The sequence below is a fragment of the Drosophila bipectinata genome, chromosome 2R (assembly GCF_030179905.1).
Source record: "Drosophila bipectinata strain 14024-0381.07 chromosome 2R, DbipHiC1v2, whole genome shotgun sequence".
Lineage (NCBI taxonomy): Eukaryota > Metazoa > Arthropoda > Insecta > Diptera > Drosophilidae > Drosophila > Drosophila bipectinata.
In genome coordinates this window covers 6925797-6940915 of record NC_091737.1, presented here as the reverse complement: position 1 = coordinate 6940915, position 15119 = coordinate 6925797, and the positions used below count along the sequence as shown (strand labels likewise).

Sequence of the window (15119 nt, the reverse complement as noted above, 5' to 3'; positions counted from 1 at the left end):
CGTAATTTTTTCAAAAAGGGTGTGATGTCAATAGATACCGCTCACGTTTTGACCCGGCTAGTAGTGCCGGTGCATTGGGCCTGTATAGATTAGAAGTGATACCCAATGCTTATTAATAGCAAACACAGCTATCAGCGAACTATTAGAGATTACTCAAGAAAAGTGTCAGGCACTTGACGTTTTCATACGTAATCTAAATGGTTTTTAGAATAGGCATTTTCGGGCCAAGTAAATAATACTAAGAAACTATGAAGAGGGGGACTTGTTTGATTAATTCTGGCATATATATAAATAGAAAAGGTTTCATGCAAAGCTACTTCTACCCTACATACTACACAGTAAGCCTATATAGTATACTTTTTCACAATGGCTTTATAAAAAACTCAATTGACTGCTAAAAGTTCTACAAATAACCAGAGTAAACAGACCTATGCAGTGATATTGCTTAGCAAGTCAAAACCTGGCCACTTTCTTAGCCCTGTTAGCTAAGCCACTTTATATAAGATCAGTCCTTATCAGGCCTATCCCGGGGGAAACCTGTCATTGTACAATCTTCGGCCAGAAGCAATCAGACGTCTGCGTGTCGATGGCCACGCGCTTATCAGTCCCGGCCTGGCCAAAACGTATTGGTTATAGAGCCAAATAACAACAAAAGAGAACAAGCTGGGAGGCGCAAAATTGATTACACAATTCATGGTACTCCAATTAGAGGCGTCTGGCCAATTGGCTCGATTGGGTCTCCGGCTCCTCGTAACCAGTCGGGGCCCAAGCCGGGGATGGAGCCCAAACATCATATCATCACCGCTCGATAAGCCACTTACATAATGAAGTATCATTTGGGCCAGGAGAGTGGCTAATTGGCGGGGTCAGCTTTGTTTTGGTTCACTCAACTGTATGATCGGGTTACAGCCTGCTCTCAGGCCCCGAAAAGTTTCGATAATGTCTGTTTCGTTCTAGTTCCAAAAAATAAACAATGAGTTTTATTACCTGCTTAAATGTGTTTGCTTTTTAGCCGAAAATAGCAGCAGATGTTTTATTCAAAGGCGAAATTCCCCGAACTGTTTACGCTGGTGATCGACAAGATACAATCTTGCAGATGTGTTTTTTAAGTACGTATACTATATGTATCCCTTGTACTTGTTCTACCTTTAACAATTAGTCGAACTTCACTCCACCACACACCACTTTGCACTCTGTCTGATGACTGACTTTTCCGATATTATTGATTAAACTTTTCTGAACGAGAGTAATAAAAACTTTGGTGTATCTGACGTATTCGGATTCGGAGTCGGAGTCGGTTCGAGCGCGTGTTGTTTGGGCCAGAACCGATTTGAATGCGACTCGATTGCGACTGCAATTCGCGACAACAGCGACAATTCAATTAGTGCAGCGACCGTTCGGCGCGTTCGGCAGCGAAATAATCTCACCTGTACAGGTGGAGCGGAGCGAACAGAATGAATTGAATCAATGGGACAACGGCGGCGTGGAAATCGAAAAGTACCCACACTCAGGCACTCGCACACTCATACTCAGATACTCGCATACTCGGATAGTGGGATAGTCGTATAGTCGGGAACTGAAATTGAAATCTACGAAAACGAAACGAAGCGAAAAAAAGCCGAAGAGACCCCACAAAACAAAAAAGTAATGAAAACACACAAAATACGTTATATACAAAACAGCCGAACGGCTAACTGAACTGAGGGAATTGCGTTTGAGCCAGGCCAACACACAATCATCGACAACCGAGGCAGAGAAGGCGACTGCGGCGCTGTTTTGGCCAATTGGTTGCGTCGCCGTGTCGTACTTAGCCGGGTTCTGTTGCCAAATCGGGCTGATTAGCGTATTTCTTGGCCCACTGCAGGTGTCGCCCCGGGGGGCTAACAGAGCGCTGTTGGGTGGCTAACAGTACAGTGGGTGCTACAAGGCAGGATGCGGTCAAGCTGGTTGATGTCACCTCAGGGGTCACCATGACGTATGAGTAATCTCGCTCTGACACAGAACTGTATAAAAACAGTTCTCAAATCTTAAACATAAAAACGCAAATCTTATGAATAAAAGTGATACTAAATCACTTAATAACTAAATAAATAACTAATAAAAATTTATGTTTTTAAAAAACAAAATTAAGAAGGATAAATTATAGAAGGAAAGAAAGGATAGAAAAAAGGCACCTTAATGAGCAAAATTAAGAAAGATAAGGGAGCAATAGCCTTGTTCACTTCTGTAACCTACTTGGAAGACTATCCATATAGACTGATTTTTATGGAATTTAATGCAAAGTTATTAAAAAACCATATATATTTTATTTTATAATAATTCTTTATAAATATTGCTAACAGTTGCTGTTATTTATCATTTTTAAAATATCAAAAATTCACAGTTTATGAATGAGACATTTAATCCCAATCCAAAGAATATAAATATTCTGGATTAATCCAATATTCTGGCTAAAAGGTGATAAATAACACAATGAAATAAGCTCCACACCATTATTTTGAAATTAATATTTAGTACGATTTCACCCACAGTCCACCCAACTCGAACACATTTCTTTCATGCAGATATATCCATTATGTTAAAATTTATGTATACCTGAGCCATTATTGTTGGTGGCACTTCTTTGTGGGTGTTGTCATAACAACAATAGTTTATGTGCCCCAAAATGGTAACCGTTTCCATTCCAATTCCCCATTCCAAGCCAGAGAACTCGCAAAAAGAACGCCTGTGGTCGATTTTCGACATGCATTTGCATTGGCAGTAGAAAGTCGAGGGCGTTAATTAGCACGTGTAGTCGGCATTACCCACAATTATATAAACATTATCCAGTTATTCAGTTGTCGGCGGTGGTCGTATGAGGGCGAGCCCATCCAAAAACAAAACCAAAAGGCCAAACAAAACAAAGGCCGGTTCACATGTTGTTACTAATGTTGGTTCGAGTCTGTGGCTGTGGCTGTGGCCCAATCTGAATATACATATGTATTATGGCCACTTTTATCTCTGGCTCATTGTATCTGCATCGGTGTTTGAATCACCTGTGGGTGGGGGCGAAACCGAAAGCTAGCCGGGAGACCCATCTAATTATGCACATACGAACTAAAAATCATTAAGCAAACGAACTCTTTCTAACGGTCTTTTTTTCCCCACTTTGTGAATGGAGTTTGTGAGTCGTACGACCCTAGGCCCTGTAGGGTATCTACTTACAATTGCGCGGCTTTGTCTTCCCAACAAATCGCAGAGTTGGCTGCACAGATCTCCGCAAAAACAAACCCTTTAGTTTTCCTAGGAAGAGCCACTGTATCATTCCATATGATCTATTATATGGCTAGGAGGAAGTGATGTAAGCGAAGGTGTAACGACTTTTGGTCAAGGTTGTTACGAATCAAATTGTTTGGTTTTAAAGTCTAATACATAGTTTTTTTTTAGCAGGAAGACCCTTTATATTTCTAAAATATCTTTAGCAACCTTTGGGGAAGGCAATCAAACCAATCCCCAAGCCTTTTGTGTTCGTGTCCTGGGGGACTCCATAAAATGATGAACACATGAAGGAGAAAACAGGAGTATTGAAGGCGATTCCCAGAAAAACAGGAGCAAAGCCCCCAGGCAATTTCATAATCCGAGCCAACATCCGTGCTTGAATGATTTAATATGGGAAACATGTTTGGGAAAATAATAACGAAGGAATTTCTTTTGGGCCCAAATATTTTGTTATTTTTCAACAGAGCTTGATATATGATTCTAATAAAAAATTATCTAAATAAAAAGTAGCACATTTATAAGCTCATATATTCATATTTTTTATTTAAGGTGTAAACAGTTTTAATTTTCTTTTATTTATCTTTTATGGTATACTTTTACGAAGGCCCATAAATGTTTATCAAAAACTTAAAGCCACCAAATGATTTTCTTGGTTTTTATTGTCCCTACAGGACACACTTATGTGTTCCTTGATTATTTGTTTGGCAATTAGTCAACTTACCGGCTGTGGTTGCCTCGTGGCCATCGTTCCCCGGACTGGAGATGGGCGTGGAGGTGACGGCACCGCCGTGCGACCGTCCGCCCTCCGTGGGCAGCGACATGGGCCCCCCGGCTCCGTGTCCTGCTCCGCCGTCAGTGACATCCAGCTCAGGCTCCAGCGGCGGAGAGTTTTCCCTCACACACGACATCAGGCCGGAAGACATGCTGCAACGAAAATGAAGAGTGAAAAATGAAAACTATTTGTAATTGCCGTCAGCAAATATGTGCGGAATTAATGCAATAAAAGTATGTGGCCGTCGTCTGGGGGAGTGCCGGGGTCGCACCGCTTCCGTGTTGAAGTTTCTGTGGCAAGGAGAGCACTAGTCCATCACTCACTGGCCCTGCCAGGACAGGGACATGGACATCCTGCCACAGTGCACTAATGGATCTCCATTATGTCGGTGTTCTGGGGGAAATTAAATGTCATATTGCATTTTGCGATGGAAGCCAAGCTGACGGGAGAAACTAACCGGGAAATTGGGCTGCCAAGTCGGATATGTAGTTGTTTAGTTTGGAGTGTGGGCTTAAAGATGATTTATCAGAATTGCGGCTAGAAACTTTGGAAGCAAACATAAATGGGAAAGGCATGTTTCTAAGTTGCCACTTATTTTACTTATGCATGTGGAAGGGTGATTCAGATGCATTCTAATGCCATTGCCTATTTGTTTTCGCAGTTCAGTCAACCCACTCGATCATCCCATATCAACCAATAAATAAATGTCATGGCCCGAGGAGCAGAATGCACTTCCATTTGCACAATGGACTCGCCTGCATCCAAAGGCATTTCAAGGAAAACTATTTTCAACTAGGAATTCGCATTTCTGGCTGAACTTTGTGGCCTGCCCGCTCTGACGCTGATGCTGAGACGCTGAGAAGATGTTGATGCCACCACGCCATGGGCTCATGCCCCGTCTTATGCTGGCTCCTCGTGCTAATGCGGCGGCGGCCACCATGCCGCTGGGTTGTTGTTTTTGGCGCCACAGAGCACGGGTGAGTAATGGTCTCCCCGGTCGGGTGATTCATGCCAAGTTCGGGGATGCCGAACAGACACAGACATTGTGAGATTTACGAGTGTCTTACATCAGCTTATGACGGTACAGGGCTAAGAAAGGGGTCTCGGCACATAAACATGATTTACAAGATACTTGAGGAACTTTAAACTGCTGCGCTTGTCCTCTTTCAAATATCAGATAATATTTTATTTTGGAATTAAATACAAAATAATAGCTATTCTAAGTACAAGCGTGATTGGAACAGATATATCCATTACCATATATATGGTACTGTAATATCCATTAAACCTACTTGGAGGTTTAATAAGGTCTGATAAATCATCAACCAAAAGAAGCCCTACTTGGAGAGTTGGTATTTATTTATAAATAAAATAATATTTAAGAATTAAAAGCAAAAAAATATTTTTAATAAAATGACACTTTATTAAATATATACGAGTTATTTATTAATGGCTACATCCGAGTTTTTTAGATCATTTTTCAAATTTGTCTGAGACACTGAATAAGATTCAAACTAGTACAAGATTTCCACCATTTTAGTGCATACTTTTGGGCTGTTTGGCAAATTGCAGATGTAGAGAAGGCTAGCAATTAGTGCGTCGGGAAATAAACGCTTCAGAAAACCGCAAAGTTAACCCAGTTAGTAGAGCTGTCCAAATAACGCGTCAAGCTGACATTTGACCCCTTTTAGTCAACAAGTCCCCGCCCAGTTTCCTTGTGTGTGAATGCCGTGTGTGCCCTGAGAATTTGATGTGCTAATTAGTGGGCCGAGCACCTCCCACCCACCATCCACCATCCGGCACACCCAACCACCCACTCACCCACTCATTTTCCAACCTCCCCCTGGCCCCACAAAAGAGTGCAAATTGCAGTTTAAGCATTTTTGCGCATTGAAATGGAAACTACAGCCGCCACTCGAGGGGGCAGTGCAGCCAGCCTGGTTGTTGCCACAGTGTTGATGAAATGATGAAGCACCATCATGATGATAATTACGATGACGATAACGCTGACTGACGCGGAGAAAAGAGCAACACAGAGCACACAACTGGAAAATATTCATCACGTTTCGGGATCGGGATTGATTAATTAAACGGAATGAGTGCCACTATTGGGGGATTGTGTGGGATTGAATCATATATGGTGGGGTATAGTTCGTAGAACCGATGGAGAACAGACCCCTAAGTACACATTAACATTGAACTTGGGGGAATGCCAAGGCGAAATTCATTAAGCCTGCCAATTTAAATGGTCAGGCGAGATGAATTGTTGCACTAAATACTCTTTTTGTGAGTCAAGGGTTAAGGAAGGGGATTATTTTATTGGGGTAACAGATGGGTAGAATCATGTAGTGATTTAAATTTTTTTATTTCAAATGGTAGAAGGTATAATAATTTATCAAAAATATGTTAACCCTTTATATATTTTATATATTAAAATTGTATTAAACGAGAACTGATTTATTAAAAAATATGTTTGATTAAATAAGAGTTTTTTTTCTGCTTCAATTACTTTCTTTTTCCACTTTCCTTTAAAAATTCAAAAACCCCAAAACTTAAAAATTTATGATTCAGCCTTTTCGTAAGTGCCCGAAAGTATACCACAAACTTTTGGATTTTTCAACCGCTACCTGAGATCTTGCGCAGCTTTGGCGCGCTTCTTTGAAAACCGAGACGTGGCCGGGCACTTGGCCAGAAACCCTGAAAGCCACAAGCCGCAAATGTAACTCATCGCCGCCTCGCTGACTGCCGACACGCAGTTTTCTCGACGCAAATATCTCGACGTGGAAATCTAACAAATTAACTTTGACTTTCATTTGCATTTCGCAGATGAGCACACAATCACTCGCACAGCTCACTTGGCAAAGTGGGCAAACATCGCTGGGGAAAAGGAAAACCTGGCCGAAAACAACACAGGCAGGCCCAGGGGCCCACAACAAGAGTGTAATATTCAGCAGCCACAAACTATAATTATGTGTGGCATTTGCATAGGGCCAAGCTCGATGGATGTACCTACGACTCTGCCGTATAATTGCACTTGCTCATTACACAAATTTGCCAACTTAATTACGAAGACCCGCAGACAATGGCCCCAGGAAGCTGGTACGGGTAGGGGTACTGGCACTGATACTGGCTTTAACTCCAGCTCGAGGTAAGCTGCGTTATTCTGGAGTTTGCTTAGGTTATTAGCTACACAGTGATACAAATCTGTAGCTATATCTGTTAAATTATCTATATGTGGGAAGTTTATGAAGAAGTACGAGTATTTTTTATCGGGATCAGATTGGTATGAGGCTATTTGCAAATTATAGTACTTTAATCCCTTGTTATCCTTTCAATCCATAATATAAATATAACCCTACCTATATTACTTTTAAACCTTTTAAAAGTATTTAATTTAAAAGTAAGTTATATAGTACTTATATACTAATACTATTAAATGGGCTCATATTTTTAAGTAAAAGCTTTTCCCTCAGTGTAGCCACTTGTTACCGACACTTTAGCACAATTCCAATGGCAAACCGACTAGCTGAGCAGTCAGCTCCATTGCAAAACGGCCAAGTGGCATAATGGCCAAGCTAAAGAGCTGGACAAATTGAAAAGGAAAGTGCCCCTGACCGGAAAGCTCGCGCAGCACAATGGCAAAGCCAGCTCCGAACCCCGAATCCAAGCCCGAGTCAAGGTGGAAAAACAAACACAATTCAAAGGCGGAGGAGAGGAGGTCGAAACTGCATGCTCATCGCTCATTACAAGATGCAAAAACCTCCGGGTCCGGGTGGCGGAGTATTACCGTGTTACCGCACTCCATTCGCCACCTCGGCCGACTGGATGACCATTAATTTTAATGACCTGGCTTCGACTTTGGGACAATAAGCCAAATGGGGCGACGACTTGAAGGTCAGCGGAGCTGTGAAAACTGGAAGCTCGAATTGCGACGGAAAAGTGCAAATACAATTAATTTTGTCAAAATGTAAATCGAATTTAAGAAATGCTACTCAAAGCAAATTATTCGTTTTATTAAAGAAAAATTTGCAACACTTTCATTTTAATTATTTTTTTGTTATTGGTCAAATTCCAGTAATTTGATTGAGGGGCTTAATTGAAAATGCCAAATGAAATATTTGTTTATTAACGACTGCACCGATGTGTGTGTATTGCTTAAAGATAGTTTTGTTTGCTCCGCAAACATATGTAAATTTTGTATACCTATAGTACTCCTACATCCACAAAGTCAAGATAACATTTTGTGGCCAGAAGAGCATCGGAATTGTAGGAAAATGTATTACTTGTGATGATAAGGAAAATATAGTGGTATGCTTTTAACTCATTAGCCAGAAAATTAACAGCATTATACATTTTAAATTAAAACTTTATTCCAAAAATTTCAAGTAAATATAAAAAAAGTATGGAATCTAATCCTAAGATGTTTTTGTAGGATTTGGGAAAAATTATTGTATTATAAACCATTAAGGACGTTACAGTCGAGCTTAGCGGCTCTATGATACCCGGAGCCATGATACCCATGGTATTTTTGATACCCAAAACAACATTTTTAAAAACCCCACTTGCTTTTTTGCCTTCTTTTGAATTTTTTTTTTTAGTTTAGCCAAAAATTAGCAATAAGAAAAGTTAGCATCAAATATTTTTCAAAATTATTTTCTGTACTGATGCTACAAAAATATGCCACAAGTGGGCGGTAGGAGGCGTGGCAAAAATTTGAAAAAAGGTTGAACTTAGACCTCCTATGGGGGTTGTATAGGGGGCTTTCAAGAATATAGAAATTTAAAACTCATTGATGATGTCATTCCTATTAAAATGCATCATATAGCTTATAACCAATGCTAAGAACTCTTATATGAATACAATAAATACTGAACAATATATGCAATATTTCTGTTTTTATTTATGAAGCCAATTGAAATTCAATACCATCGCCATCAAGCTAAAGTTCCAAAAACTCAATAGACGGCCCCCTTTTCTAGTTCTAGGACAGCACGTTCCTTCCCCCATCCATGGACCCGTAGACCTATGTAATCGCATCTCGTTCTGTTTGATTGGGCCCCTCAGAGGCACTTGTGTTTATATAGTCCCTATTTTCACTCCATTTGACAAATACCGCCCTATTTTTCCGCTTTGAGTGCGAACTTTGAACCCGAAAGCTATTTGGCCCCCACTTTCCGCTTTCCACGGTCTTATCAATCAATCTGGGCATGATAGATGGAAATCGATGGAAATCAATAGGCGGCCATGGGGTACGGGCAGGGGAGGCTAAAATTTTGATAAGTAGGGCCTGGCACCCATAACCCATAATAAAGATGACGCAGCAATTGCTGATTCAGAGATTCTGGAACCGATGATGCTGTTGTTGATTTATTTGTTGTTTACTTTTTGGCCGAGCCACTGCGTCGTTTTAATTGACTGACACATGGGTTGGGGGACTGCTCCCCGTGGCACCTCCCTACCCCTACGTACGGCGGATCCAGTTCCATGTCGGCGGGATTGGCAGACCTTGCGGGGGATCTTCGTGGCTGGCATGGAAGCAACTTTTCGCCTTCAATGTTTTTATTTTCACACTTTTTGTCTTTTTTTTGTTGCGATTTTTATGCGTTTTCCGTCCGATTCTGGCCGTTGCCACAACTTGTGGCTGCTGGCGAAGTGAGCGACTGAATCTCCGTCCGGATTCGAGCCATGGATTCCCAGCAGCCACGCAGTTTATGTTTCGCAAAGGGCAACATATTGCCTGGTCCGGGGGTGGGACGGGGACACGACGAGGGCTCGTTCCCAAGGTCAAGGAGCGCAACTGCGAGATGGCTCTCTCGGCCCCAGCTGCTCACTCTCTCTCCTACGTTGTCCTTTTGGCGTGGGCGGCATCAATGGTCTCAATAAGAGGTTTGGAAGCCACTATCGGCTTGAAAGGAATTCGAAATGTTTTGCCCCAAATATTGAATGTAAATTATAATTAAAATTATATTTGACTAACTGAAGATAAAAAAAACTCTTGATATAAAAAAACTAATATGGTAAGTTATTTATGTTAACTTTTACTTTTTTATAATTTTTCTCTCATTTCAAACTTTGACCATCCATAATATTAGAAAATCTTAATCTTAAAAGAGTATAATGAAGAAAAAATTAAAAAAAATAACTCAACACACATTTTTTACAAAAATTTTTTTTATGAACTTAATAATTTAGATTTTAACATTAATAATTTAAATTTTTTAATATTTTATGTATACTTCAATTAAAATATCAAACGAAAAATTAAACTAGATAAAGTAATATTAGATATTAGATCTTTTTAAGAAATATGAATAAATTGAATTTTATTGATGGAATTTTTTAAATATATCACTTTAAAGTTACATTTTACGAGCACTAGAAATCATCAAAATACAATATTTAAGTTTCAGCTATATTGTATCGATAAACATTATAAACATTTGCATTCTAGACTTGTCCTAAAAATCAGGTTGGGGAACTTGAGAATCAACCAAAAATTAGTAGCCACGTTCTTGGCCCCGATATTAGATCATGTTTAAAAACACCCAAGACCAATTCCAAATTCCGCCGAAAGCCCGCTCATAAATTATGAAAGTAACAAACATGTTGCCTGCATAATGTTGCCAGGACCACATCCTCCTCTCTCCGCGCCGGCGCACTTCCTGCCGTCGAAACCAAAAGTGAAAAGCCTTCGAGTGCGATTTCGTGTGAAAGTTGGCCGGAGAGAGCCTGACCTAGTCAACGAATTCGTCAGGAGCCCGTCACAGGATAACCAAATAAGGCAAAAAGCAATATATACTTCCTTCCGCTCTCTTGGGCCAGAATCCTTGGGGTTCTGTTTCGGGAGGGTGGCCCGGTCGGCGGAAAATTTCCACCTTCTTGAAAATTAGTCAAGGAAATCGCCCGTCTTTTCCTTTTTTCCTTCTAGCCAACAGGACAAGGCCAGGTTGGCCAGCTTATTGGCTCGTAAACACGTGTTCAAATATGGGCTAATCAGACCGGTTGTAAGGGGCTTGGATTACCCCAGTCTCAAGGTCGATCTGCCACCAAGGTCGCCAAACCATGAAGGCAAAAACGGCATTGTAATCAGAATGAAAACCCCAAAACGAAGCTCACATTACCATAACAACAGCAGAGCTAGCGCCCCAGAAATCTCTCCAGGTGCGAATTTATTTATGGTCCATCGCTTATACACTTGGGGTGTGACTTTCGAAGGGCTCCCCCTCTACATGAACAATATTTTGTTTACAAAAACCAAAAATGTTCTGGTTCTCATAAAGGAATTGGGCAAAAGCCCTGTAGAGTATTGCTCTCATTAGGGGTAATAATTTGAACAGCCTCTTTGGCAAGTATTTTAAAAAACAGGCCGACTAGAAGATCAAAGCAAATTATGAATATTATTCACTACCCAGACCTCCACTTATTGCCCAACTCACCTGATTCGCTAAAGTTCCTCTGGTTTTCAGTATTTGAAGGCAAAACAAAGATTTTCCGCCTTTCGATTCTGTTTTCTGATGGTCGCTGATGGTCGTTACATTGTTCGAACCGTCTTTTGTTGATGATCTATAAAAAAAAAGAAGAAACAGACATCGGATTGAGTAAATTGTTTTCGTTTTCGAGTAGTCGCTCCCAAGGTTGGATCAGCTGGTTTGAGTGCCACATGTGTGGGGCATGTGTATCCCCCAAGTTCTATGAGCTATTTATGAACCCATCAAGTTCACTGAAACAGACAACGAATGATCTATGACCGAGGGGGATAAGTACTACAATTAACGATTACTAATATGGTGAGTAAAGCCAGTTAATATATTATATTAACGGTTCAAACCTGTCCAAAACTATTGGAAAGCCCCCATGTGTTGACTCCTGCACGGAAATCAATCAACACATTAGCCGGTCAGTGACCCCAAAACACGGGCGTGAACCCGGGCCAAATCTGCCATCCATTCACAGCTCCGGATAAGGGCGAAAATCGTCCGTAAATCTTGATTATCCCCCGGCTGGAACACTACAATGGCTCAAAAGGACTAAGGACCGGCGCATTACGTAAGGTTGAATACCAAAAAGTGGATTCATTTTGTCACGTTTCAGCCAAGCCCGTGACCAAAGGAATTTCCCTCATTTTCCACATTGGGCTAGGCTTTCCATCCCCCCCGGCCCTGGTGTCCCCTCGCCCGCCTTAACCCCTTTGAATTTGCATATCCATATCGCATATCATGCGCCGTATTGAAAGCTGGTGCCCCATTATGAGTATATGAGGCCATCCGACACGGGCTTACTGGCCACCCACCGCCGACACCCCACTGTGGTGTGCGTGTCTTCAGCTGATTTGCATACAAATGGCCCGGCAAAAATGCCGACGAGCCTGAAAAGGGGGAAGTCTAAGGATCGAGGTCCTTTTTGGCGAAAGTTTTACTTTCCTGCAGCCAGTCTGCAATTAAATAAAGTTCACATAACAGAGTTAAAGGATGCAGGAAGCCAACTTGAAGGAGTTCTCAATAGCTTCAACTTTCCGAAAATAAATTAAATCTTCCCAAAAAAGTAAAAAAAGTTTAAGAGTTTAAACCTTCAAACTTAAAAATGATCTTTACAGAACCCGGAAAGAAGTATTTGAGATATTGATGATTTAATAATGAACTAAAAAATACTTTATTTTCATAAAAAATGTTCAATGATTGTAATTTATGTGAAAATAATCTTAAATTGAAGAAAATAGTTTGGATGAATTATTTAAGCCTCAAAGCAAAATCTCATATATTAGCATTCGAAAGATATATTAAAACATAAAAAATAAATATAAATATATCAAAATATAAAAATATAAGAAACATTTAAAAGAAACCCGTTTTACGGTTCCTAACAGGATAACGAATCTTTTATTTCTTTTAAATCTGAAGCTACAAAAATGTTTATAAATTCGGTCAAAAATCTTTCTAGTTGAATGAATGCCTAATATGTTATTATTTTGTGTAGTGTCGATAAATAAGATTCATATCAGGATTTCCGAAAAAAGTCACTAGTCTTTAGTGCATAACCATTCCCTATATTTTCTAGGTATTGTTTGGCCCATTTCAAGGGGTTGTGTTGCAACCAATTAGAGCCATTACCGTAAGCCAGGGCCAAAACATAAATATAAAAGCCTGGCAGTTGCAGCAGCTTGGAAACAAATGCTGATCTGATTTTCTACGATTTCCAAACGTAATTCCAAGTAAATAAAGCCTAAGATACCAATCGGGCCATCGAGCAGCTGCTGCCCACTGCACTGGGCTTTCAGTCCCAGATGTTTATGCAAATGGCCATCGACTGCGTCCCCGGCTCCCTGCCCATCCCCCGACCTGGCCAGTGGCTTAGAACGAGCCGTAAACTTTCACTGCCCACACGCCCGAGATGGCCCTTCGGTTATCTAATTGGAGTGCACGCCGGAGAAGATTAATTGCAGGGAGAGATTTCTTCGAGGGCCAAGATGAGCACCTACAATGGGCCTCCAAGAAACAAATGATGAAAAGTAAAAGTTTGTGTTCAAACAATCGAACAATGCACTGAGCGATGAATCCATGAATAAATTATACGATCTCGAATTCTGAACGGGTTTTGGCCGTTTTTTATCGCCAACCGTTCGGCATTAATTTTATGCTTTTGCTTTTCTGGCTGAAAAGTCTGTTTCTATAAAACTTAATTGAATTTCGTTTGTTTTAGTTTTCTCCAAATTAGTTTCGTTTTTGGCCACAAAGGGGTCTTTCGACTAATGTATGCAGTGGGTCTGTGGAATCCGCAAGTGAATCGGATTTTTAAAGAATGTGGAGTGTTGGGCGCCAGAAAACGGCCAGGAAATGCACTCACTCGTCGAGGCAACTAAATATTGTCCGCCAACACCAAAAATAACCAAAAGTTGGCAAATATCACATTTTTGACAAAGCCATAAATGTCTTTATACAATAGTTGGAGTCGCATATGGAATGGGTATTAAATGTGTATATTTTAAATGCACGTATTCCTCATCTTCCATTTGAGAATTTTCTTTTTTCGCTCGGCAATTGCCGCAAATAGGTCATTGGGAAGGCGGGTCGCTGAACCCTCTTGGCCGCCGTCAACCGAATTTATTTATGGAAAATTTTGTCGCATAACTTCTCGGGGCGGTGGCGAAGCCAACTGGGGCGGATTCGGCCAAGTCTAGTCGCTGGTAATGCAAAACTTCAATGCCAGGCGAATAAAAGTAAAACCAAGAAACCGAAAACTTTAAAACTGAAAACTGGATAACCGCATGACCACATCGGGGGCCGACAAAAGCCAGCTCGGAGCCAACAATAAGAGCCAAAACTTAATAATAACACATCCACTTAATGGCTGCCATATAAGAGCGGTGTTACCCAACGAACGTTTGTCCCAAATGGAGTTCTCGATTTTATTTCCCTCGTTGGGCCCAGAGGTTCCTTGTCTGCGCCCAAATTATTCCCAAGCTGCTCTCCACGAGACTTTCGAATGGAAAATCGAAGTCATCATCGATGTGGCACTAAATTAACATTTTCTACTCCGCACTTCTGCTCTTCTGGGCTCTCCCCCTTTTCCGTGTGTATTTCGCTTGGCTGGCTTTTCGTATCCCCTTCTTTACTCATTTTTTGTTGAAAATTAAACCAACCGATCCGATCTGAACAGAACTTGCCACTTCAGCGGGGGTCCGGCAGATGAGAAGCTGAAGTGCCCGGGGCTTTGGCTATTCGATAAAAAGACTCCATCTTTAACTCTTTTTCTTACCCCTTTTTTTATCCCCCATTTGTTGTTATAAAGAAAGATCATCCACGACCAGATTCCTCACTTCATTTTATTTGCTCCCCCCTCAGTTCAGAAACTCGTTTCTGTTAATTGTTGCGTTAATTTATATTCTCTTGGGACTTGAGCCAAAAACAGTAACAAGAGGATGCCACACTTAATATGCTCTAATTGCGTGGTGTAATAAATATAAGTTACTCCTATTTCTCAAAAATATTTAATTAAGATTTGGACTTAAAATCTCCACAAATGGTAAACCACAAGATTTAAAAATGACTAAACTTCTCTTAAAAATGAAGCACGATCAGCTAAACTTCCTTAT

At 40.7% G+C, this 15119-nt stretch overlaps 1 protein-coding gene across 1 annotated transcript in view; it reads right to left on the bottom strand.

Annotated features, from left to right (window-relative positions):
- LOC108132109 (serine-rich adhesin for platelets) overlaps nt 1–15119 on the bottom strand; it is a 37750-nt gene that overhangs the window by 14489 nt on the left and 8142 nt on the right. Inside the window, exons 2-3 of the mRNA XM_017251367.2 lie at nt 11467–11593; nt 3980–4182 (exon numbers count right to left, since the gene is read on the bottom strand). Coding sequence (XP_017106856.2) covers nt 3980–4181 — 202 coding nt within the window. The 5' untranslated portion in view covers nt 4182; nt 11467–11593. The remainder of the gene's footprint in view (nt 1–3979; nt 4183–11466; nt 11594–15119) is intronic.